Source organism: Harpia harpyja, chromosome 5 (assembly GCF_026419915.1).
Source record: "Harpia harpyja isolate bHarHar1 chromosome 5, bHarHar1 primary haplotype, whole genome shotgun sequence".
In the NCBI taxonomy this organism is placed as follows: domain Eukaryota; kingdom Metazoa; phylum Chordata; class Aves; order Accipitriformes; family Accipitridae; genus Harpia; species Harpia harpyja.
In genome coordinates this window covers 43,030,922-43,057,894 of record NC_068944.1, presented here as the reverse complement: position 1 = coordinate 43,057,894, position 26,973 = coordinate 43,030,922, and the positions used below count along the sequence as shown (strand labels likewise).

General features: G+C 39.4%; 1 protein-coding gene across 3 annotated transcripts; it reads right to left on the bottom strand.

The window, feature by feature from the left end:
• Positions 1 to 1,497: 1,497 nt before the first annotated feature.
• On the bottom strand, positions 1,498 to 25,976 carry XKR9 (XK related 9). Of its 3 annotated transcripts, XM_052788496.1 has the most exons (4): positions 19,942 to 20,074; positions 16,590 to 17,149; positions 6,655 to 6,878; positions 1,498 to 5,581 (listed from the first exon to the last, which is right to left on the bottom strand). In XM_052788496.1, exons 2-4 carry the CDS (start codon positions 16,862 to 16,864, stop codon positions 4,938 to 4,940), a joined length of 1,143 nt encoding a protein of 380 aa, XP_052644456.1. In that variant the 5' UTR covers positions 16,865 to 17,149; positions 19,942 to 20,074; the 3' UTR covers positions 1,498 to 4,937. The 3 variants fall into 3 exon arrangements, with proteins under 3 accessions (XP_052644456.1, XP_052644457.1, XP_052644458.1); XM_052788497.1 differs by lacking the exons at positions 16,590 to 17,149; positions 19,942 to 20,074 and adding an exon at positions 25,909 to 25,976; XM_052788498.1 differs by lacking the exons at positions 16,590 to 17,149; positions 19,942 to 20,074 and adding an exon at positions 9,137 to 9,191.
• Positions 25,977 to 26,973: the final 997 nt, after the last annotated feature.

The following is a 26,973-nucleotide window of genomic DNA, read 5'->3' as shown; positions in this document are numbered from 1 at the left end:
ACTACAGCATGACACACTTCAAGTTGGACCAAATGTGTAGAGTATGCTACTTTGAAAAGGGCTGAAAAACACCAGCTCCCACTGTCTCTGTTCGCTATGCCTTCCTCTCCTTACCTTCATCTTTGCAAGTGACTTTCAAACATGTAGCTTTGTTGTTTACTTTCTCACAGCAGCCAGGAACTGTACAGGGACATTTAGCCCTTGATTTGCAGAAGTTGACCTACTCCACAGAGAACAAAATGGGTAACCATCTCTTCTCCAAGAGGTTTGTAAGCTGCCATTAAAAAATACCTGTGTTTAATCAGAGAGACTTAAGATCACTTATAAGCGCTGAGCAGACAAAGCATGACAGAACTTTACTACCAACTTTTTGTTGCATTCCAGTTGCAACAGATACATATTCTTCTAAGTATTGTCATCCTAGACACCTGGACAAAGTGCCAGTAGTAGTAACAATAATGGTAATGATGATGATGATTTTGTATTGAGATTAGCAAAATCACACTAGAGTTTCTGAGGTATGAATGTGCACTTAAAAGCTTCCTATCCTTTCTCATTCTGCTCTGTTATTTACAGCTGTGTTCACTGTTCGAAATAAAACCAGTATGCTAAAAATAGGAACATATATGGAAACCCACACACAATCATAGGAAGGCCAATGCAGTTTGTAGTTTCAACAGGTGTTAGCAGGCTAAGGTAAACTTGAAGCATCACTTCCTATCCCACCAAGGTCTACATTTTACTGAGTAAGACTTGCATAGGGGGAATCTTCAGTGACTTCTATTTGTTATATGTTAGCTAATTGGAGGTAAAAGAAGAAAAATTTTTTATGCAGGTGAATTCCAAGGGGTTATCTGCACTCCATTCAAATACTGATTGTACAGCCCATCTACCGTGCTATTCTATTACAAATCTGTAAAATGAAACTAAGGTGCTAGGAAGTAGAGAAGGGCACAAAGAGGTAGAACAGGAAAATTCTTCAGCTGGAATGACTGACAAGTACATGTATTGCCTCAGGTTCAGACAAGATAAGTTGCTTAACCTCTCAAAGCTTATCTTTTTTTGGAAGAATATACACATGCTAAAAACTGGGCAGAATGCAGGTAAGCCTAAAAACAGATACCTTTGAGCTGTGTGCATGCTTCTACACTGCATAATAAAAATGAGAGATGCTAGTTTTGAAACCATCTTTGAGATGTAAGACTTTCTGGTAGAAAAAAGAGCTGGTACTTTAATGTCTAAATATACAAAGGTTAATGTTTGGGCTTGGGGCTTTTAGAAAGAAATACGTATAGTACCAGTAACAAGCAAGAGGTGTAACTCAGCACTCTGAAGGGTTAAAGTGAACTTTAGTCTTCCACCAATCACCCTCTGGTACTGTGTCTTCATAAATTTCCCCCATTTATGGAGTGTTTTTGATGGCAGGCAATTCTTTGTTGAAAGTTAAGTGCTCTTTTATATGAATAAATAAAGAAGGCTTTGGTTTGAATGAATACATTATTTTGACAAATGTTTATTGGAAGCTCAATTATGGCTTCATAAATCAGTGCTATCTGTGGTACATCAGGTGAGCTCACCCATGCCATCAAATGGCACGTTGAATATTAGTAGGATAATTAAAACAATTCTGTTGAATGTTGTCCCTTTTACCCAGGTCTGACAGTAGTCAAAACAGGAAGAAATTGTTTATTATTTTTATTTAACTTATTAAAATACTTCTTGTAAGATGTAATGGACATACTGAATGAAAAAGAAAAAAAAACATTTGTTTTCAATTTGCAGTTAGATTAAAATGACAAGGTCAGGCACAATGCATGAACTGAGTGGCAGCTGAATTTTAAGAGTAGTTGGGGAACAGAAAGGATATGTATGAAGCCTATTGTTTGAACTTTACACCTAGGTGAAGTGGGGCTTTGTTTTGTCTGAAGTGGTCACTGGTGATATGAAATGTGTCTAGAGTCAATTCGTGTGCTTCCTTGTCCTCCCTGCTACAGTGATTCAGAGTTAGAATGACCAAATGAATGAGAAGCCATTTTCGTAAGTATGAAAATGAAGGGAATCAACTGAAAATCTTCAACTTAAGGTCAAGAAGAAAGGGAGGAGGTTAAAGTTGAAAGTAAATAAATAAAAGTCTACAGAGGACAAGCTAACAGGAATCCCCATCTCTTGAGGCCCTCTGACTGATGACAGCAAAATGGAGACATTTACAGTATCTGTGGCAGGATACCGAAGAACTGTTTAAGCTTTATGAAAAGAATCTGCGTGATTTCCCAAAAGGATTATTTCCCAGTTTTAGGATATGGCTAAATTTATATCCACTACGACTTACAAGCATAAAATAGGGATTGAAACTTAAGTAGTTGAGTTTGGTGTATATTTGAATTAGTGTGATATAAATAGCCACCTAGATGCCTTTCTTACTAACTCAACTTCAGTGTAACATTCTTCTCAGTAGCACAGAAGAGGGAATGAGAAGACGTAAGGAGAACAACAGAAGGCAGCACAACATTCGCCTTCTTTCCCATGAAAGAAAATCAGTGTTAGGAGTTGGCCAGAGAGATGGCAATGAACTACTTTTATTTGAAATTTGTCAGTTCACTGAAAGGAAAAAAAAAAAACCACCAAGACAAATTTTTTTGTTTCACCAGAAACTAACCTTCCTCCAGAGCAACTCAGGCTCCAGATTTCTGGCATCTGGCAGCAAGCAGACAACCTGGAGGCCCCAGGGCTGAAGCTCTCGCCCTAGGACTTCTCAGAAGCTCGTATTTCCCCAGAGATCTGCTTCTCAGATAATGTACAAAGTTTGAGGTCGTCTTCCAAATAACAGTTAGACAAAATTTTGTAATTTTCTGCAAGATGAGATAATATTCTCCCTTTTCCACCCTACCTTACCCTAGTCCCTTCTCAGGATTTCAGATGAACAAACAATAAAAGTCTGGGAAGCAATATAGGGATAGTCCTCACTATTTAGGGTCCTATTTTTTCATAGCAATATAAGAGTACATTGAACTTAAAACCAGGCATGCATTCTGCTGCCGAGGGTACCGTCACCAGTAATAAATACTCTGTAGATAAAGGAGACACAACTTAGGACAATCATGGTACATGAAGCAGGATGGAGCCCTGGGCTTTTTCTCTTGCCTAAGGAGCCATTCCAGGGCAAATAAATCTGGAAATCTCTTTTCCAGAGTAGAGGGAAGTGAAAGTACTGTTTTATGTATTCATTTTAGGAAAACTATTGCTTAAGTCTCATGGATTGTGCTTTTTTATGTCTTAACTTCTGGACCCACATTCTAGTCAGCCCTAAGTGGAAATGAGGGATTGTAGAAGTAAACTCTTCTTACTACACTGCTTTTTCATGTGTATCCTCAGAAAGGCAGACCATTCAGTCCAAGCTATGCACCTAGAAATTAATTTCCTTGAATAGGATTAAGGAGATGTAAGTGGTTGGCCTAGTAAAAAGAACTATGGAAATGGAACGGGAAAGAAACATATTTAGAAACTTTCCTGAGCTCTGCTAAGGCTGGAAGGGTAACAAGAAAAAGGCAGTCTGCTGTCCAAGGACTTGACACAAAAGGCACAAGACACAGCTCTTCAGCACCCTAATTATCAACCAAAGCATCAGCCCTTCCCCCAAAGTTTCAGGGAATTTTGCTGTTGATCAATAATGCAAACAGATTTGGTTCCTGGCAAAGTTTATCAGTTTTTCTTATCTCCAGTCTCTTTTCTCAAACTCGGTTTCCTCCCTTTGCCTGTGGGTACTCTAACTGCAAATGTGAGTTATTGGAAGGGGGAAGGAGGGGAGAGGAAGAGCCCACTTTTCATAATTCAGATTTAAAACACAGCAGCTCTGAAAGACTTCCCCTTAGATTTTATTTCTGAAGAAGCTGTGCCTACCAACCTTATTTCCTTTGTTGTTGATTTAGCATTTGAACACAGGACTGAAATGTTGTCTAATTTCACTCTGCCTTCTGCCAAAAAAATCTTGAGGGACAAGCTGGTTATTCCATGGTTTCCCAGCCCCTGTGAGTGAAATGCATCAGAACAGTTGCTTCTCTTTTCTCCAGTGACAAAAACAAAAGAAGCTGCACCACTGCATACCTTGCATAGCCTCCTATTTCATTGGAAACCAGCATTTAAAGTATTACATCTTATAGCTCAAATGAGAGGAAAGCTTCAAGGAAGATAGTTCTTCCTTTATATGCAAGACTCCTGTTGCCATCCATAAATCACTCAAGCTGCTATTATAATCCCAAACAACAAGCTGGCATCACCCCTAAATACAGAAGGTTGTGTGTAAGTTTAGCAGAACAAAAACAATAAAGGAGTCATTAAAACACCTAGAAGAGAAAATGCCTGAATATATCTCCCCAAATTTCCTTGTGGCAAGACAATGATTGAGCCATAAATCAAAGCTATTTTTCTTCAAGGGATATTTAGGGAGAAGGCAGTATGGTTTGTAACTATGCTCATCTGAAGAACTGCAGCTCTTACACTAATGGGGAGAAGCTGATAACTGATCACTGCCCTCAATTATTTCAAATGCACTCCTCTTTCCTTCCAGCACGAAAAGAAAAACAAGTCTTGTTTTTAACAGAGTCAACATAAATGAATAGACTATGGTTTAATGCTAGCTTTCATTTGATTAACTTTTAGCTTTTCCTATGTTTTATTTGCATTGCTAAAAGGTGACAGTGGATTGTGTTGGATGGATCGATTATATTTCTTCTTCTTCAAAAGTAACTTTTACCAGCACACAGAGAAATATTTATGTTATAAAGGCTTTGTACAGCATCACAGAAAACAATAGTTATTCAGAGCCAGTAACTCTGGTCCATTATGTACTACTCAGTGATGATACACGAGAAACAATGACAGAGAAACAGACTATCCAGCAAGTATTTGCTTTGAAGTCCACACAAAAAAATCTGTACTGTTCATTGCATTATGAAGTTTTGAAATCTACCAATTTTCACTCTATCTTTTTGTCCTGCCTCTCCATCAACTTCATCTGAACATGCCTGTGGTCTGCAATAAGCAGTGGGATGAAAATGCCTATAATAAACAACAAGAAAAATAATACCTAACACCAGACTAAGAATAGTTAGGATGCTTACAATTGTAAAATGTATTTCCTTGATAATGGAAGGTTTCCAGAACATATATACAAACAAAATACCTAGAGTTACAACAGTGTGAGTAGCATAATAAATAGAAATGCAAACTTTTGTTTTTTTCCCCTTTATGTTAAAAAAGGTAAAAATTAGAATGATTCCAACAACAGTTCTGTACAGATATTCCATCTTCCTAGATTTGCAAAATGTCGTATGTTGTTTCAAAGTCCAGGTGAAGCCACAGATCCAAAGAAATATCAGCAGAATTACAGAACTTCTAACACTTAGTACAGTGATCAGTGAAATACTGAGTATCCAAGAAGTGATGGTAAGCAGTTTATAGAGGAGATACACTAACTTGGGAAGCACACGAAATTCATCTTTATCAGGCAGAGATTTTCGTAATGATATCTGATAATCAACCATTGAAAAGGAGATACCACAAAAAGACAAAATAATGGCAGCATCTAAAAAAAACACAAAGAAAAATGTCAGACTGAAGAAAAAGATACTTATTTTACATTATAATTTCTGAATGAACTTTTGGACAAGTCTGTGCTTTCTTAACACTTTCTTTATACCAATTTTATATTTACTCTGTGCTCCTGAACAAGTCACCTTAATTTTAAGGCTCAGTTTAGTTACCTAAATCTAGGCATCTAATGCTGTTTGGTATGCCTATGTTATTCTGCCCGGCCTCTGGCCGTTAATGGTCTTGCCTAAGTTGTGTGCCATATTTGCCATCTTCATACACAGATGACTTAGAAATTCCCCAGGAATTGCAAATAGCCCATAAAACCTTAAGCTTCAGCAACTGATATTGACTCTGGGGTGTCTATAATGTCAAAATCTATAACTAAGACTTGACCCTTCACATGGTGATATTTAAGATGAGATTCGTCTGACCATTTTGTCTGAGTACCTATTAACTCCATGGATTATGAAGGAACACTAGACAGCAGTGCAGGTCTTGTTTAGATAAAATCCAGCCTTAAGTCAATGTCTTGCCAATAATCCTGCTAGTTTTAGAGCTGGAAATGGTAGAGCTGCTGTCTTGCTTCTGAAACTTGAACCAGTATCTCTTCATCATACTGCATTCTGCAATGCTGACACATCCTTAGTTTTTTTCTGACTCTGTCCCTCATCTGTAACGTGGGTGATGGTAGTGACAGTTCACAGGGCTGCTCTAAATACATTAGTGATTTCAAGATGCCCAGTTAGCAGTTTTAAAAGAAACTGTAAGCAAAAGCACACACAACAAACTGCTCTGCAAATCATATACTAATTGTACTCAATATCTCATTTTCAAGTGATGTATCATTATGTTTCTATTAGATATTATGACTTGTTATAGTGAAATCTTCCTTCTCATGGATTTAGCAGAACAGACCATCTACTAGACAGAAATTCTAACTAAATGCAGTAATATTACAGTGGACTGTATGTTTTCCAAGGTATGTTTAAAATGTTATCCAATCACATAAGTTATCGTTTTAGGTAAGATACTCAACTTGCAAATTAAGGAGAAAGACAGACTCACATTGACAGAAATTATTTTTCTCATGTTCCATGAGGATGTAAATCTGGACAAAAAGCTGTGGTGTGGTCTCAAGAAAAGTCTTGAATACCCTGAGCATGTTAATATCAGTCACTACATCAACAGCTTGTTTTTGAATGAAGTTGGGAGGGTCTGTTTCTGATGCATCTCTGCTGCTTTTTTGTTTAAATGCAGCTTGGCAGCCATACTTCAAAGCAAACCAATACCTATAAAAAAAGGAGACTTGATTAGACAGTGTTTTTTGGAAGTGCAACTCAATAAAATGATATAGCCTAACAATGATTTTTCCCATTTCATTCTCCATTCACATTTTATCTTTGAATGTAATCCAGCACCTCCTACTAAGATAAAATTTTGTCCAGTATCTGTCTGGTAGCAGTGATATCAGATAATCATTTAAGTTCAGCGATACCGATGCAATGTAAAAACTACTAGAACAGAATGAGCCTTGCCTGAATAAAGATTACAAGCTTTATTTTGTTAGGTTCTTATTTCTTTAAAAGTAACACATTTCTGAAAATTCCCTTAGCATCTCTCCTCAGTCTCTCTTTGAGATACTCATTCACTTTCTTTGTATGCTTTTAAGGGTATTAGTGAATATCCAGCTGTGAATATCCACATCTATGTACATATAATATAGATCCATAAGCCCCAAGGATATCTGATGAATTGCAAACATACAACAGACTTGAAAATAACACTGTAGTGATTTTTTTTTTTTTTAAATACTCAGGAAGACTTTCATTTCAGAAAATTATTTTCAAGACACATGGATGCCTGGGTTGACAGATTCTATTAATAATCTGAGTGGTTTTACATGAAGAAGCCATTTGCCTTGGCAAATGAGTGCACCTGAATGACTTCAGAACAGTTCTGGTTTATTTTCAATTAAGCCTAAATGAACACTTTCTCTAAAGAGCAGTGAATGCAAAGCTACATGGAATTAGTTAGTCATGACTGGTGTACATTCTGTGTGGTAAAGAACCTTTTCTGTTCAGGATATCTCTAATGCTTTGCTTAGAGATAAATAAAACCTAGCTCTTATTCCCATTTTCAAGACTTTTGCTTCAGGCCTGGATGTGAACATAGCACCTCAGAGGGGAGAGAATGCTTAAGTTTTTATCAAACAAACTATTTTGATAATGAAGGGAGGAACCAGCTATTGTACCTGGTAATCTTTATGGCTGTGTTTAGGAAAACAGGGTGATGGCTACAACCTGACTGATGTAGGACCAAAGCTCCAGCTGCTGGAAATTACAGTTTTTTCCACTGTCCCTAATGAACTCGCACAAACACACACAGCCCTGGTGAATGACCTGGCTCATTGCAGTAGTTCTTTGGAAGCCAAGCAAGGTAGGTAATGCTGTAATAGATGAAATGGAGCAATTCCAGAAGAAGGGGTTTTCACAGCTAAAGACCTCCTTCCAGTTGAACTGTCCAGCAGCAGTCTTTTGGAACTAGTTAACAAACGAAAGCAGGGAGAAGTATCCTCGTAAGTATGCATGTAAATCCTATCTTGAAGCAAAGCAATGCTTGCTCCCTTCTGCTGTTTGCTTGATTTCAAGCGATCAGTAGCACTGGCCATGCACATTGTAGACTAAGCCTTCTTACTCTGCAGCACCGTAATAAGCACTGTCATTGCTAGTAACACAGCATAAGCTTTGCAAGGCCTCAGGACAGATGCTTGTCAGGCTTGCTCTCATTTTTCATGACCTGCCTGTGACTTTGCTTGGTTTAGCTTGGATTTTCTGCAGAAAAGTTGGTGATTTCTTCCAAGTGACGAGGTGGGTAATTTGGTTTACTTTTGTTTATTTTTGTGTGGTACAGCCATAGTTTTATATAGGCAACAGTAACAAGTAGATATTCTATATTGAATGAGGTATTTCTGACAGACATGATGACCTAGAATAGGGAAATATAGTCCTGGTATGATAGCAGAGGTCCTGAGATGTGGAGACACCAGAGGCAGTGTGGAAGAAGATGCATAGGATGCTAAGTGATGGCTTGACACTGGAGACTCCACAGCTATAACCAGATTGCCAATGGTCAGTTATAGAAATGAGGACCTGGAGCTGGGTGGAACCAGTTTTAGGGGTAACAGAGAAAAAAGAAATAGGATCTAACATGTGTAAAAGGCAGCACAGATACCGAGTTTGGATTAACATGAAGCTGCAGAGAAATTAAGAAAAAGCAAAATGTGTTAGCAAACATACAAAAAAGACCCAAAGTGGATCCTAAGGGTGAAGAAGCAATCATCGACGTGAACATCAGTCATGTTCCTCCCAGCAAGACTCTAGATGTGAAGGGAGAAGCCACTGCCCGAGCATTCACACAGCAATCAAGGAGTCGTGCACACACACACACCACCCGAGACTTTAACTGCTCGGAGCAGAGTCCCTTCGCAGCGAGCGACTCCGGTGAGCCGACAGGTACCCCTTGCGATTCCTCACACGCACACACTCACCCTCGGGCGCTTCTTCTTCTCTCAGGCTCGACCCTAGGTTCCCCGAAGCAGATTCTCTAATCAAGGCCTTCAAAATAAAAAGCGCAATTTATTCTATCTGCGGTGCACAGACTTATGGGTGCCTCCGGAGGGGGACCCCAAACACTACAATCCTTGGGCAAGTATACCATTACAATTGAAATTCCTGCCCCTCACACCATAGTCTGATCCAATAGTAATATTCAGGTCTGGGGTTGTCTTCTCTCTCATTGGGTCCTTTTTCTCACCTCTAGGCAGGTTCTTTCTCTTTCCTGTTTTTCAGGCTAGTTGTTACTATGTCTCCTTTTCCTGCCTGAAACTGGCTCTGGGGCTTTCCAAATCTTCTTATTCCTCCAATCACAGAACAGACCAACGAAGCAAAAGCATTAAGCAAGCTATGAGTTCTGCTTTATCATGAAAGACTACTTTTAAGCAGCTAAACAAAGTCCTTAAAGCCCTCCAAAACATACTAACAACCTCTATAATTTATATACATTGCTCTGCTATCATAGGCTCACAGTCTTATCCCATTATTGCCACGTGCTGCTTACATCTCGTTCAGGTGTGATCCACGCGCTCCTGTAGCTCGGCTTTGCCACCTTCCACAGCACAGACACTGGCAACAGCCGTAACCCCCCCCATGCACCATAATGGAACTGTTGACCTTAAGACCCAGAGGAGCAGAGGAGAGGTGAGCAGAACACAAGGAAAAGGGATAGCAACTAAGAAAGGTGTGTCTAACAGTTGTAACCGTATTATTATTACTGAAACTTTTTATGCATAGAAGTATTATTTCTTTTCCTGTAATACATAAATCTAGACTAATAATGATTCTTGGAATCAACTGTTACAATTTCACTTGTACTAAGTTCTTGGCTTTATAGGTATATAAATCCCGTGTGTTTGCTCATAAACAGGATTTTGAGCATAAGAGCCTTCAGACATCACTTTCAAGCCTGTTTCTGCCTATTCAGTTCCCAGATGTCTTGAGCTTCCAATATTCTTCTCCAGTGAACCCATTTTTACTATAACTGGCAGGCAAGGACAGCAAAAGCAGCCCTTTTCCAAGAAAACTCACTGTTATTCAGCCAATTTTTCTAGCATTATAAACATTGCTAAAGGCCTTCCCCCTCAACAGAAAAATTTAGTCATCTGGATTATGAAGATTACACTGTTCATTCAGATCTATTTTCCTGAGAAATCAAGCAGAACACCACAGACCATCACTTGGTGATCTTACACGGTTGTACAAGCCTGCTAACGTGCAGGCTGAGAAAGGCAAGGTCCTATGCCTTAGCTTGCCTCCTACTTCCATTCCCTAAGGCTGCATCTGAGACGATTTCAAGATTCATGCTAAAGTGCCGCAGGTTCCCAATTCCCTGATTGTCCACAGGATCATACACACTACGGACCCCGTGAAACCCATGCAGTTGGATTTCCTTTATGTAGAAAATGGGGGGGCAGCAGATCATTAGACACCCAGGTCTCACAGGATCATCTCGTCCCAATATAACATTGGAGCACAGTCCCCCTCTGCTTACAAAGGGAGCTAGGAAGAATTCCTGACTCCTCCAGGTATTAAAAGTTTAACACCTTCACCACCTCTAAAGACCAAATCCTTTGACCGCAGGGGAGACAGCGTCAGGGGCTCTTCCATAGCTACAAGCAAGACAGATGGGATTTGCAGGCCCTGGGTTAAGTGCATGCTAGAGGAATCATGGCTTACTCCCTGGTATGTTAAAGAATGCAGACCATACAAGTGAGAATTGCAACCTGGAAGCATCAGTAGTAGGTGTGGAACAGCTATGTTACTGCTGAAGAGCCTTAGGGGAAGATCCTTTGCTTTTCTCCTTGCAGAGATTCATAGACTGCAGCCCTGCCATTCAGGCCATACATTGATTCTGTGAGCTGGCTCTAGATCCATTATTTACTCCCAAAGGAAACTGTTCTCTACTTTTATGTTTTTGTGTATTTATCTTACTGTTCTCTGAATAATCGCTCATAAGCAAAGAACTGAACTGTTTGGCAAGGCATCTGTAGCTTTTTGAGTTTATAAAACAATTAGTATTCCAAAATATTTGGTTCTTGCATCCAAGATGTAAACATCTGGAGAGTTTGCAGTGTTTTCAAGAAAAAACAATTGGGTAGACCAATCTGTTAGTTGTCCATGGACTTATTCACCAGAGCCTGTGTTTGTCCAAGCAGCAAGAAGTGGAAACCAGCTGCGCAACTTTCAAGCTGCAGAGCTCACAGCTGACAAGGCAGATGATACACGAGGCAAGAACCAGACATGTTGTAAAAGGAATATTTCAGCTCGATGGCACCTGAAATCACTTGTCAGTTTTCCAAAGCATATTCCTTCCGAGTATGGTATACTAGGTTTATATTTTTATAAGATGGTATGCTATAGTATTTTTCACTATTTGTAGCAATTTCAGTTAGTCCACTTCTGACTTTGAATACTGTATAAAATACATTGGTTTTTTTTCTAGAAAAGTCCAAATACTTCCATTGCTTTTTGACTATGTATTAAGTGAGGTGGTATTCCCTGAGCTCCACACGCCTATGTCATTTACTGTAGTTCACTGTGACAAATCTTTTATCCTTTAAGAGTATTTTGAGCTTACACTCCCGTTCCCATCTGCCCATTTGGTATGCAATATTCGGACATTTTAGGAAGGGCCCATAGCCAGCTTTTAGGCCTAACTGCGTTCACAGCCAAGGGCAAAGTTCAGTCTGTACTAAGGGATAGATCAGACTCAAATTTTCTCCTTTATCGTGCCCACGGCTCACCTAAACACTGTGCCTGCTATGAACCTATCAATCATAATTATATTCCTATATTAATATCTATTGCCGTAGCAGCTCCATGTTTTAATCTTCATACACTGAAAAAAAGGCTCTTAAAAATCTACTTCAACTAGACTAAAAATACATTAATTAAAAGTATTGGATTGGTTATGTATTTTAAGTAGACGTACATCTTAAACTGAAGGTGAAATGGGTATGGGTAGTGTGTCATTGATACAGACAAATGCAGGGTTACCATTTACTTTTTCTCCCTCTAAACTCATTAAAGAGGATCCTTTTTTCATTAATCCAAGGTATATAAGCTACTTGGAAGCCAACAGTGTAAAAAACCATAATTTCTTTACAACTGGAATTGTCATATGTGAGCAGTAAAGAGTTATCAGTGTTCCTAAATATCATATTCACTTTGATAGGAAAACAAAAGGTTTCTGCCTTTGTAGTGTTGCTTTGCGGAGAATGCAGATGATAGGACTCCTACACGTTACAAACACTCATTGAAACACAGCTCCACTGCCCCTCTGTTCTTGAGACGCTCCTACGTTTTCATCATCCTTCCAGAAGGGATAAAGTTTGCTACTGGTCTCCTGTAAAATTAGGAGGGCTTTGGCTCTCCAAGCATGACTGGGAATTCACAGAGGTGACAGCTACTTGTTTTTGTTGCTTCACAGCCTTCACATGTCACAGGCAAACTGCCTTGCCCGTGCTTCCATATCACCTGCTTCCCCTCAGATTTCCACTGAGGACTTTCCACCACAATCCCAGTACTACACTTCACATCCCATCTCATCAAACTACACTGATAAAGATTTGGGTGCCATTTAGAAATTCATGCAGGGAGGGTCTGAGAGAGACCTGGCAGCAGTGACTGTCCCTTCTAAATTCCAGTCATGCAGTCACAGTTTGCAGCATCGTATAAATCCTTAATCAAAGGAAAATTATTCTCTGCTGCATGTTAAGCTTAATCTTCTAAGTATCAAAAGGCTTGGATTAAGTCCATGAAACTGATACAATGAAGTCAATACTTAGGACAGTAAATTTATATTAAGAAAAGGTGATCAAGCACATATTATTATGTAACGTCTAACTCACTTAAAGTAGCATTACAAACTTTCCACTTTTAATTGACTCTCTGTACCTCACTGACTTTGTATCTTAAATACCTTTCTATTTATTTTGTCCTGTGGAACTTCATGTTATACACATAAATTGCTGGAGGCATGTTACCAGCTTCAGTCCTCACCTTTGACCCATTCTTGGTTTGGGTGTGACTTAACAGGTGCTAAATTCTTACAAGTATAAATTGAACATCACCTATCTTGACTGAATTTTTCTCATCGCCTTTTAAAAATGTGTAATGAAATAATCCCAGGTTTAGCAAAGCACTCACATTTACTCTGATGTCTCATGGATTTATAATTCATCTTTGCAAAAAAATCTTTTTCATCTGCTTCTGTTCAAAGATGCAGTGCATCTTGAGCCTACCTTTAAGCATCAAGAGACACAACAGCAGCTGCCAGTATCACAATGGCTGCTGCCTGTATGGCCTTCTGTTCTGACAGTGAAGGTTATTAATTGCTAAAATCTAGTCTTTCTCAGGTGTCCTTGACTGATGCTGCAAACTGCTACATGTCAGTGGACTCCAGAATTCATATAGTGCCCCAGGGAAATGTCCCGTTTTTCCACAGTCACTGACTGTGTTATTGTCTTAATGTTGACTGTTGTGCGGCAGTCTGTTCTCAATTCTACCAACATCTGTGTGACTCATTTAAATGGGTCAGGCTGAAAATTGTTTTAGTCAGCATAGCTAATACATACTTTACCAACCTAATTTTCCTCCTTGCAGAGAATAACATTTCATATGAAATATAATTACAGGTCTAAATTCTTTCCAATAAAATAAAGTAAAGCCTTATTAGATATGAAATAATTTTAATTTCATTTTTTCTCTATTTTTAATATATATGTACATAAGTGTATATGTATGTGTATACACACATACTAGTTCCATATTTATTACTTAGCATTGGCGGTGTGATAACATGACCAGAGTGATTCCCATTGTGCTGTGCACTGTACAAACGTAACATAATGAAGTTCGCTGTTTCTAAGATGGAGCAAGAGGTGTAAAAGACATATGAGAGAGGGAAGAAGGGAAGCAAGAACGGAAGAAATTAAGGAAGAAAGTTCGGTAAGGTGTATTCATATCTTATAATTTCAGGCATATTTCAAGTCATATTTACTGGCTAGGCCCCTATTTTCCTCTGTAGTGAATGGAGAATATAGGTTCCTGCCCCAAATGACCTTCTGGAGAAGCTCACCTTAAAAAGTATGACCCGACTCCTGACAAAATATATTTTTGTCCATCGACTATAGAAATAAGCCTGAGAGACTCATTGTCTAAATTAACTGGATAAATCAGATGACTAAGAAGGAGGACAGGAGGGAGTTGTACATAGATACACCTAAGAAAACACATATAATAGGAAGTATATAATAGTTAATCACAAAGGTACAAGCACAGATGTCAGCTTGCTGTTATCAGTTTATACTTTACAGTATGCATTATCACACTGCTGAATTTTGAGGAGTGGCTGAAAGAACTTTGTAATTTATACATACCAACTTGGAAACTTTTTCCAAGCATAAGTGGCAGCATAGAAGAAAGTATCATTTGTGCAATAGAGAACAGGTGACCAAGTTGACAACACTGTCAGTGCAAAGGGCAAAATTATGTTTACTAGATAATAAGCCACTCAGAGAAGATGGGGCTAATTCTAGGAAGGAAGCTTCGAAAATTATAGAAACTCATGGTAAGAGGTATTCACTGAAAAGGGTATGAGTTCAGGTAAATCCAAGAGTTTAATGGATTACTTTAGAGTTAAGGTAATCCATGAAGATTTGCCCGTAAAAGCAGCATTTTTAATAGATACAAGTGCTGAGTCAAGATTACAGTATCTAGAGTTGTAGACAATCGGAGCTTGGATCTGAATTCTGAAAGTCTGTGTTGAAAGGTGAGGTCTTAGAGATAGGCAGTAATCAGCAGGAAAATTTAGGGGCAACCTGGGAGTGTAAAACCAAGCCAAAGGTGAAAGCAGAATTACAGTCCTGAACAGATTACAGAGAATGAGGTCATGGAATAGAAAGGGGAAGAAGGGTGGTTTTCTGCCAGACATTGAAAGAGCGGCTTCTGCCATTCTACACCGTGGTTACTGGCTTAACATTTATCATCAGTTATCAGAAAGAGAGGCCATGGCTTTAATTTCCTTTGGAAGAAACAAACTCAGAGGGGCAGGTTTGTAAGTCACGAGCACAAGAATGGCACTCCCAGACATACCTGCAGATTAAAAGCCTTGGGGACAGACAGAAAGGAGAGTGCCACACTGGGCCCTGAGACATCCCCTCTAAAAGGCAGAACCTGGCAGAGTCCCTCTGGCCAGGTCTTGGTATATCTCACATGAAACAACTCATGTCCATGCATCTGGTTAGTGAATAAGAAACCATCCAGAAAAATTGAAGAAGGATTTTCTTTTTCTTCAAAATGTAGTATTTCTAAGTTTTTCTAATACCTGACACCAGAAAAGTTGAACCTGTCAGTAAATAATCCTTTGTGAATTCTAAAACTTCGGGATTGTAAGAGGAGGAAGAGAAGGAAAGTAAAGCTGACAGACAAAAGGAAAAAGAATATTGAGAGGCAAAAGTTAATCATGACATGTAAAAGCTCCACCATTTTCCTTAATCCATGATAATATCAAGTGAATAAAACATGCATGTGAGGGGAATTTTTACATTGGCATAAATATATTTTTCATTGCTGTCCATAAATTAGTATAGGAAGTTAAAGGAGGATTTTAAATAAGTATTTTATTAAGTGTCTCTGATAAGTCTATATTCACTCATGTTTCTCACGTGTTGCATACCCAAAATAATTAAAGTTCAGGACTTTTCAGAAATACCTTTCACCTCAGTTTTAAAATGGAGGTAAAATCTTGGCATAAATGATGTCTATAATAATGATAATTTTATAGCAAAGCCACCACAGAATGTTAAGCATATGGTATCTTAAACTATTCCTGGACATGTGCCTTTCAGCAAGCAAAGGTTCCTGTCACCATTAACTCAGTCCCTGCAGGAAGTACTGCTGCAAGTATACTTACTAACTATTCAACTATTCATGTCTCTTCTGAATCTTGGTGTTTTTTCTACATATGGTTAGACTCTCAGGTTCAAAATTTACCTCTTACTTTAGCTGTCTCACCTGCTTAGTGTGAATTCCCTTCTTAACATCACTTTAAAAACTTATATTTATCAGTTACAACAGTATTACTCTGTAAAGCAAGCATTTTTATTAAATATGCCCTATAAAAAGGCTGATTAATCAAATAGACTTAGGCTGTGAATGATAAAAATTATTACTTACAGGTAAAATGAAAGAAGATCTACATTTCCATCACAACCTGACATAATTTACCCCTGGAATAAGCAGACAAAAGTCTGTTTGCTTACATGGAGCAATTGCTAAGGCCAGAATTGATTTTGTCTCTGAAGCCATATTAAGCATTTCTTAATGAACTGTCTTAAAGCAACATTATTTCTCTTTTTAAAATAATTGTTAAAATATGCTTACCTTATAAAAATTCCACACTGAAAGAGATGAACTAGAAAAATCCATTTCGGCTTCCCAGTATCGGTACCTTCCCAGTCATTTTTAAACCACTCATAACTGAATACCTGAGTTATTAATGATGAAAGACCTCTAAAACACAGCAGCAATATACCCCAACAATATTGTCCTTGACAGAAATATTTACTAGCTACCCAGAAGTCCACTCCAATATCAACTACATAAATTATAATTCCACCAACTAAAAAAATAAAATTCTGCTTAGTAAATTTCATCATTAGACTGTCACTGTTGTCATTCTCTCCTCACTTCATGTAAAGGAAAGTCAGAATTAATCTAAATGCTTTCCTACAATGGAGTCTTTTTCCTGATGATACCACCTGCTCATAGTGCTTTATACAAAGGAAAGTTGGGTTATGCATTTTTATTATGGCAAAGGGACTTGCATTTTTCGGGATTCTTGATTGAAATATTAAATTAACTACACTGATACATGTCTATTCTGGAAAAGATAAATGTAAATTGTCTTTTTAATTGATGCAGTCATTCTTCATTACTGGTTCCTAAAAAGAAGAGAAAAAAGGAAGAACAGCAGTAACAGTATTTTCTTTTAAAGTATATACAGCAATTCACATGACCATTTAAACAAGCAAGTACAAAATGCAGAATGTACTGAGATATCTGTGAACAATCAGCCCAAAAGAAGCCAAACCTCTGAACCTGCTGAGGTCATCCTCTCTCCCAACAACGACTCTCCACTTACCAAGCACCTGTTGAGATAATTCTTACTAGTTGCAAGAAACAAGCTTACCTCTACTAGTTTTTAAAACCAGTTTATGGAAAAAAAAGATTGCTTCCTTCCCAGAACTTTCTTAACTTCTGAGCTCTTCTCCCTTACTATGCACAGCACAAAACACTGAGAAAACTCCTGCCTTGAAGCACACCGCTGTATCAGAGTACACATCATTATGTCATTTCCAACTGTGTTACTGCATTTGTGTGCGTACGTCTAGTGGTTTTATCATTTCTGCTTGTTTTTCCATATGCAGCAAGTAAGGGCTGAGTAGGATTGCAGCTCTCCTGTTAAAGACACTTGTAAGGAGCCAGACCTGAACCAGTCTACACCTCTTTGGGAAATGTCTCGTAAGCTGTATGAATAGTAGCTACACATAGATGACCTAACCACATTGTCTACTACAAATAGAATTAATTCACAGCCTGAACTACATTTACATTGCAAGGATTCTTGTGACCTCTTTGAGTAGTCCTTACACATCTTTCCTCTGTAGATCTGTGGTATTTGTCAGGTGAAACAGAAGAGCTGTAAGGTACATTCTTTTCTCATTCATTTCCACCTCTGCAGTGCCATAAATTTTAAAATTACAAAGTCCCTTATTTCATTTGCATATATTAGGAAAAAGCTGCTGGCAGCAATCCCAGAGGATGGGATGCAGGACATGCCAAAGCACCGGGTTTGGGCTGGTGCCACTGCCAAACAGCAACAGACAATACACGGGGAACAGCTGCGCCAGAGAACTCGGGGCAGGGGAAGGGCATGTGGAGGCAGGTCTCCTTTGGATTTTTGTGAATTTTGGCACGCTGACACAGGGGAATGAAATGAGACAATTGGTTAATATCCCATGAGCAAAGCTTTTGAAAGGTAATGACTATTCTTTGCTTGTGTTGACTGGGCTAGTCTATGCTGTGACCCAGGTACAAATCCAAAAAAAGACAACTTAAGCTCTTAATTTCCTAATGAAGACAAGTGGGAACATAACAGCCTAAAAAGGTTCTGGGTGTTTAAACATTATTTTTTTGGATCTAGGCCTTAGCTATTTCTAGCCTCTTGTTCTATCTCCTACTTAGGTTTCATGTCCTGGCCCAGAAGAGGTCAGGAAGATCAGGGGATTTTACAGCTGGGATAGCTGGAATCCTTTCATGTTCTTTCCTCTCCTCTCCAATAAAATACCACTAATCTCTTTCAAATCAATGCAATTTATATCCAATTCATAGTCAGATTCAGGGAAATGGACTTTGGCACAAAGTCCAGCATAAACTGAGCTTTGTGTTTACACGTTTCATATATGAAAACTTGTGTATGAACAAACTTAAGAGTTTATTACTAGGATTCATTCAAAAAAATTCCAAAGGAAACTGTATTTACTCTATGTAAGAATATCATGTCATTCTGCAACTTGATATGTAGCACCTTCGTCAAGCTGTATTCTTTTTTGTGACAAGAACATTATGTGTGGTTTTTAGAACAGATGAAAAAAAAAAAAAAACCAAAACCTGAACAAGTTCACTATTTGACTGTTGTAAGAAACACAAAAGTGAAAGGTAAGTCAATAACTGAATCCAAACAGAAAGTTCTTTGGATAGGCAATTTATGGCCGAAGTAGGCAGTATGCCAAGGTTCACATTTAATGAATAATACTGTACTAGACATTGAGTGGCAAGGAGTAGCCTCTAATTTTGTACCTGAAATGAATAAACAGGGTAACTGGATTCCTCCCTCTTTACAACCTCCCTATCCTTTTGTATCTGAGCATTCACAAAGAGGAATTATCTCATTATCATATTATTCCTAATAAAAAGGAAGATTTACAGGCTATGTCCAGACTCCTCTGAAAAAACAGCATGAAGAGTAGCTGTGAGCCAGGTGATTTCTACTTCAGACACACATACTGTCCAAACTGCTGCCATGCCAGCGGTCTGCAGACCTGTCTGGACATCTTGGTGGTATATGAAGCCATCAGGTAAGCTGAGATAAATGAGGAGCCACACATTATCAAGCATGTCAGCTTGCTCACAGTCTCATAATTATCTTGAATAAGGAATCTAGTCTTGTAAGAGCCTTTGAAAGGCTGGTAAAACACAGGGTTTACATTTTGCTCATGGTAACCTAAAAAAAAATCTATCAATCAGAGACTCACCAATCTGTATTCCCAAATGTCCGATGTCTTAATTCCAAGCCCAAGCACTAATGCCTGCTCTCAAGTGCACATGGAAACTCCGTTGAAGATCTCAGCCCTTAATATCCCGTATATTTTATGCATGATAGCACTCCAAATAGCACCACGGTCTCATGTACTAGGTGGGGTACAATTAAGTGCCACAGGAGTGTCTTGTATCACTCAGAATTATATTGTCCCTGGTCTTATTAAACATATGAGATCTAATGTGACAGGAGCAAGAAGAGTAAAGTGTCTGTCAGCCAACATAAATATAAGCCTGCTCTAAAACATACTTTTACAGAATCATTTTGTGATAAAGCAGAAACAATAAAAAGTGGTTAGCAAGGTCTTCAGTTCTCACAATACATTTAAAATGCTATTACAAAATACAGACTTACCTTAATACTGGCCATGGACAGAGATTTTTCACTTTAAAAAAATTGTAGATTTGCATATTTGCAGATTTCCCATCCATACTTTTACAAGACTTGCAATCCAAGAAGAGTTAAAGGGCTTACAGATACAACACAAACTGAAACTGAAATCATATGGAAACCATGTGACACAGTTAATGATTTGCTACCGGTCAAGAACTGCCATTCTTATGAATATACTATAAAAATTCTATTCTAAAAATTCGGTTTAGAAGTCCCTGTCTATATTTAATACTAAGTTTAATATATTATAAAATTCCTTTCAATAAATTAATTTCACACTTTGCTCCATAAAAGTAAAGAAAAAAAAGTACCACTTTCCCTCTGTACATTTATATATCTGTGTATGCATGTTCAAACTTAGACTTTAGTTTGTTAGACCTCTTGAGCAAAAGCCAATAGATATTTATGGAAACATATATGTGTATATGTGTCTGTTTATATGTATATGTTTGTATTTATACATACATATTCATTTATTTATTTGCATACACATTTATATATCTCAAAGTTTTATGAAAAAAGAACAATCTTTTTGGCTATAGTTGAAAACTGTAGTACAATGCACTTTAAAATATATACAAAAAGCTTTTCTGTGCAATGATATATGAAGAGACTGCATGTGTCCAGGGACAAGTGATTAAAATTGTTTTCCTCTGGTAAAACTACAGGCGTTTGCAAGAGTCTGCTCCAGCTGAGCCGTTGGCACTCAACATACAATTTTTCTGCATGTTTAAAAGAGCTGCGGGGTACAAGGAGCAGGTGTTGTGATTCTGCCTCTATGACTGTGCTGCGCAGGATGATGCATACCCTCAGCCAGAGCAGTCTATAGCTTTTCTAGCACTTAGGACAGGAGATACAAACCTATCAGTGTCCTCATAGCAAACATAGTATCAGTGCTTGCCTTTTCTTGTGCTCCTTCCTGCTTCCCCCTTACAGGTTAGAAACATCCTAATCCTAAGTAGTTCTTGCAGTCCTTGAAATACCACTATTTTCATGTCATTACTTGAAGAACAGACTCAAAGGATCAAGTTAATTTTCCAAAGCTAAAAAAACAGTGTCTGAATCCAAAGCAGTACTGCAGAATTCCTGGTTCAATTGCACATGGTTCATTCTTGCAAGACAACACATTGGGAAAACACCTGAGGACATCAGTGGGGCAAAGCATTATCCATAACAGCCTTCTGAATAAATGCAGCAGAAGCCCTTCTACCTGTGCAGAATCATCTCAGTGATGATTCAAAGATAGCAGGCCTACTGCGTGCATGCCAACAAGCTCTTCATAACGGCTGTGAGCATCATGAATGCACTACTTCTTAAAAATGTAGTTGTATATTGCTCCACAATAAAATCCCAGTGACTTCAGAGAAGCAGCAGCTCAGGAATTACAATGACACCTGTTCTGTCCTATAAATGATCAGATGAATACAAGCACTCTGTTAGAATATAGCTTTTGTGGACAATATTTCTTTCAACATTGGACTAAGCTACTGTGTGCTTCTGCAGCAAATTAAACATCTGATAGCAGCATAAACCTCCATAATCTTTGCTGAGAAAAACAAAAGTGATTCATCATGCCCATCCTGTCTTGTATTCCCCTGACTTGATTGTTCCACTTGCATAAAATCCACTGGAATGGACTGGACCACTGGTTCTTCACAGCCTTCACTTCACTGGGACCTCGATGGATGAGACTGCAAGAGTAGCTGCAGACAAGACAAGACTGGTAAACTGACTGTGGACTAGACTATCCACATTTAGAAGCTTTTAACAAGACTGCCCCTTTCCATGGATCTGGGTCAGATCTGAAAAGCAACTGCCCTCCAGTACAACACAGATGTCTCTATTGATCTTAGTCAATGATTAATATAATTTCTTTATGTATGAAAAATTTTGGTCATCCAAGATATGTTCTTCCTGAATTATAAAAATATACATAATTTAGCAGCAGAACAATAAATACATTATATATTGAATTTCATATATAGTTTTAAATTCTTATAGCTCCACCTCAGCTTTTTTAAGTTTGTAATAGGCTTTGCAAGATATTTGCCCAAATAGTGACTAAGCTCCTACAGCTTTAAAGGAAGGCATCTTAAATCAGCCAAGTCACAAACTCATTGCTGTGACCTTTATTATTATTAAAAAATGACAAAAACTCTACAGCACAGAGAGAGAGACAAGGTTTGTGTATCTGATTCCTGGAGTGTACATCAAGCAGCTCATGAGCTAAATTACTGGCTGGATGATTTATTTGTTTTCTAGTTAGACTTGCCATCAGAGAAAGCACATCTCTAAAATGTGACAAAATTCCTATGGTATTCAGTACACATCTTGTTATTTGCTTCCAAATGGGGTAGGAAGAACCTTTTTTCTCTGTGTTGATTAGTGTTAACAGGACATTGGATATTTTATCTTTGGAAGAGATGACTCATTCCAGACATCAGAAACTAAGGTCCTCACTAGGACTACCTGTATTGGTTTTGTGTGGCAAGGTTTTGGTAGCGGGGGGGGTTACAGGGGTGGCTTCTGTAAGAAGCTGCTGGAAGCTTCCCCTGTGTTCGAGAAAAGCCTATACCAGCCGGCTCTAAGACGGACCCGCCGCCGGCCAAGGCCGAGCCAATCAGCGATAGTGGTTACACCTCTGTGATAACATATTTACGAAGAAAAAAAGTTGGGACGGAGGTATTCGGCAGCCAGAGAGAGGAGTGAGAACATGTAAGAGAAACAACCCTGCAGACACCAAGGTCAGTGAAGAAGGAGGGGGAGGAGATGCTCCAGGCGCCGGAGCAGAGATTCCCCTGCAGCCTGTGGTGAAGACCATGGTGAGGCAGGCTGTCCCCCTGCAGTCCATGGAGGTCCACGGTGGAGCAGATATCCACCTGCAGCCTGTGGAGGACCCCATGCCGGAGCAGGTGGGTTCCCGAAGGAGGCTGTGTCCCTGTGGGAACCCCGCGCTGGAGCAGGCTCCTGGCAGGACCTGCGGATCTGTGGAGAGAGGAGCCCACGGAGCAGGTTTTCTGGCAGGACTTGTGACCCCGTGGGGGGCCCACACTGGAGCAGTCTGTGCCTGAAGGACTGCACACCGTGGAAAGGACCCATGCTGGAGCAGTTCGTGAAGAACTGCAGCCCGTGGGAAGGACCCACGTTGGAGAAGTTCATGGAGGACTGTCTCCCGTGGGTGGGACCCCACGCTGGAGCAGGGGAAGAGTGTGATGAGTCCTCCCCCTGAGGAGGATGAAGCGGCAGAAAATAACGTGTGATGAACTGACCGTAAACCCCATCCCTGTCCCCCTGTGCCGCTGGGGGGTTGGTAGAGAATCCGGGGGTGAAGTTGTGCCCGGGAAGAAGGGAGGGGTGGAGGGAAGGTGTTCTGAGATTTGGTTTTATTTCTCATTACCCTACTCCGGTTGATTTGTAATAAATTGAGTTAATTTTCCTCAAACTGAGTCTGTTTTGCCCGTGACGGTAATTGGTGAGTGATCTCTCCTATCCTTATCTCGACCCACAAGCTCTTTGTTATATTTTCTCTCCCCTGTCCAGCTGAGAAGGAGGGGGAGTGATAGAACGGCTCTGGTGGGCACCTGGCATCCAGCCAGGGTTAACCCATCACACTAGCATAGAAATAAACAGGATGAAATGCCAACCTGAAAAACTTTGGGATTTCTGAAGATTCGTTGTGTGTCTTTACTTTTGATACTTAAGCTTTGCAGTCAATGGATGCTTTTGCCATTGGTATTAATGGAAGTTACAGAAGAAAATGCATGGCTTGAAAGAGTGTATTGGCCAATGACTTGACCTCAGTGTAATAGATTCCCCTGCTTCTTCATGAATTTCTCCAATATACTTGTCCAAGCTGTCAGCAGTTTTCTACCACCACTGCTACTTGGTACCTGCTACACCAGAACCCCTGGTCACCCATCCAGTGAACCCAAAAGTTGAACTCACATAGAGTATTTATGCTCTGAGCAGCGTTAACATACAGATTTTTAGGAGAATCTCACAGTCACAGAACAGCTGAGGTTGGAAGGGACCTCTGGAGGTCATCTGGTCCAACCCCCCTGCTCAAGCAGGGCCACCTAGAGCAGGCTGCCCGGGACCGTGTCCAGATGGCTTTTGAGTATCTCCAAGGATGGAGACTCCACAGCCTCCCTGGGCAACCTGTGCCAGTGCTCGGTCACCCTCACAGGGAAAAAGTGTTTCCTGATGTTCAGAGGGAACCTCCTGTGCTTCAGCTTGTGCCCATTGCCTCTGGTCCTGTCACTGGGCACCACTGAAAACAGCCTGGCTCTGTCCTCTTTGCATCCTCCCTTCAGGTATTTAAATACATTGATAACACCCCCTGAGCCTTCTCTTCTGCAGGCTGAACAGTCTCAGCTCTCTCAGCCTTTCCTCATAGAAGAGATGCTCCAGTCCTTTCATCATCTCCTCTAATCACCTCCTACAAATCAGCTGATCTGGCTTTCTACATTTTCTACACAATGCTGCCTCTTAATGTAGGAAACTTGTGGCCTATGTTCCCTCTGCAAAATCTGCTTCACTTCTTTTTGGTTTAAGGTCTCTTTACTTATCTCTGTACCAGGTAACAAGCATAAAAACATAATGAAGCTGAAAGTTAAATTCTGCAAGTACGAAGACATACGTGCATATCTTACTTAAAATATGTTTTATAAATAGCAGCTAGAATTGTATTAAAATAACACAAAAACCTACCAGCCAAAAATCCTTTCAACAAGACTTTCACATACCAATGTCTATGAAGATAAGTATCTCAAGAAATTTTCTGTGTACTGTGCAGTTGATTCTGTCAAATTATCACAGAATTACATGCTTGTGCTTAGATCTATTAGGCTATTATACAGCCACAGTGGAGAGGCATTTACACTCAACATTTATGCTGAAAATGGGGAAGAAAGCCAAGTGCCAGTGCTCAAAGGTTTCCTGAGTACTAAAAATGCAAACAGTGACCTTGTGGGATTTTCAGAAATACCAAACTGCATTTTATGTATCTCATAGTTGTAGAAAATTAATCCTCCATCAAAGATCACATTGTATATCACCAGCAATCTCACTTTAGGTTTATTGAAACTCAGCTTTTCTTTTTTTTTTTCTTTTTTTACTGGTAGTCTAACATTCCCTGCTTCAGAATATTTTTCCCCTCAAAATTTTGTCTTAACAACATAAAACAGTCAGCGAACCAAAAGAACTCGAGGCTATACACTCATATTTTCTTGTACCACATTAGAGAGTATAATAGCAAGACTTTCACTACGTGCCTATTAACCTCTGTATTATAAGAGAAACACTAGACTTTTAAAACCAATGGGCTTGTGCAAGAAATGGAGATGTAAGAACCTGCACTTCGTTCTCCAAAGGCACCCACTGCTGCCACCTACAGACGAAACAGATTCGCAACTCCTGCCTAACAGAAAATGTATTCTTTTACTACAGGACAGTAACAGTAGTAATAAGTATTCCCCGGGAAACAAGTCTACAGTTCCCCAAACAATTCTTAATTTAGAAAAAAAAAAAAAAAAGTCTTGTGATGTTAAAAATAACTGGCACCTTACTACTTCTGAGTTATCAATGACATGTAAAGCTTCAGGTAAATCATTTCAGAAATCTTCTCTAACTTTTCAGAATTTTCTTAGAAATAAGAAACCACTGAAATAATACACAACTTGCCTTTGCTTAGTTAGTACCTTCTTTTAACGATACAGCAACTAAACTTTATCTAAGGACTGAAAATGGGTTGAACATACCACCAAATATGTATGCAGGTGTGCTATAAAATCAGCATAATAGGGTACCTCATTATTAGGTAAGTTCAGGTGTAGTCACAGTTTCTTATAAAACAGTATACATGAAAATGATATAGGAAGAGACTGGAATATTGTGTATAGGGGTGTCTTGCTTACTTCAGCAGCATACCTGCACACAAAAAGGCTTCTTTCCTTTGACCCGAAACATCCTTTCTGTTGTCTGTAGTTCACACTTTGATGAGCTTGAAAATAAAAAATAAATGTAAAGGGTTTATATCTCAAATGAGTAAAGTTTTGACTTAGGAGATAAATCAAAGAAATCGGCTTGAAGGCCTAAATATAGGGATGGCCGGTATCTGTACTGTGGCATTTTCTGTCTGTGGCTTTTGTGATGCCCGGCAATTAACAGCTGCAATCGAATTCCATGCCCAGGAGTAGATTTTTTTTTAATTGCTGCATAATATAGGCCTGCACAATGTACTGCCAGCAAGCCTCTTGTGCACCACAAAGCAAACTGTTTGGCTGAATGGGTGACTGCAAGGTAATGCATACTGTTTGTGTGTTTGTGTAGCTGAAGGGTTAGCTGGCACTTTAAGTGTACTAACTGTACCTAAATTAGCACTGATGAAGCAGCCTGGAGGCAAGCATGCTGTTGGTCCCTGCACAGCGAAGATGCAGCACTGCTGTCTGACCAGGCAGCTGAAAGGCACCATTTGTTCTCTGACCTTGGAGGCCAGCTGCAAATCTGGAGTTGTGAGCCAACACTATCAAGTGCGGCTTGGCTAGGCAAGTAGCAGGGCCTACCTCAGAGCTGCCTCCCTGCCTCGTGCGGTCCTCTGCCTCGCGCTGCCCAGGAAGCCAAACGCATCAGGTCGATCTGTGGCAAACTGAGAACCAGCAATGGGGAAAGGAGGAAAGAGACGTGGTGTTAGAGTGGGGAACACCAGTTTGTCATGCATGGCAAGATGCAGACCTTTGTTAGTGTGTCAAAGCCTTTAATAGCTCATCTCCCGGCATGTATTGCATGTATTACTTGGCCACATTAGTGTTTCAGCAAACCAAAAAATTTAAACTTTGAAGTTTCATGAAGTTACAAAGTTCTGTTGAAGCCACGAAGTTTTGTTTTTCAGTTCCACACTGTACTCCAAGTTGGTTGTATCTAACAAGTCTTTTGGAAGTTTGCATATCAAGATGATGTTTGGGGATTTCTCCCCCTTCAGAAGACAGTGGGAAG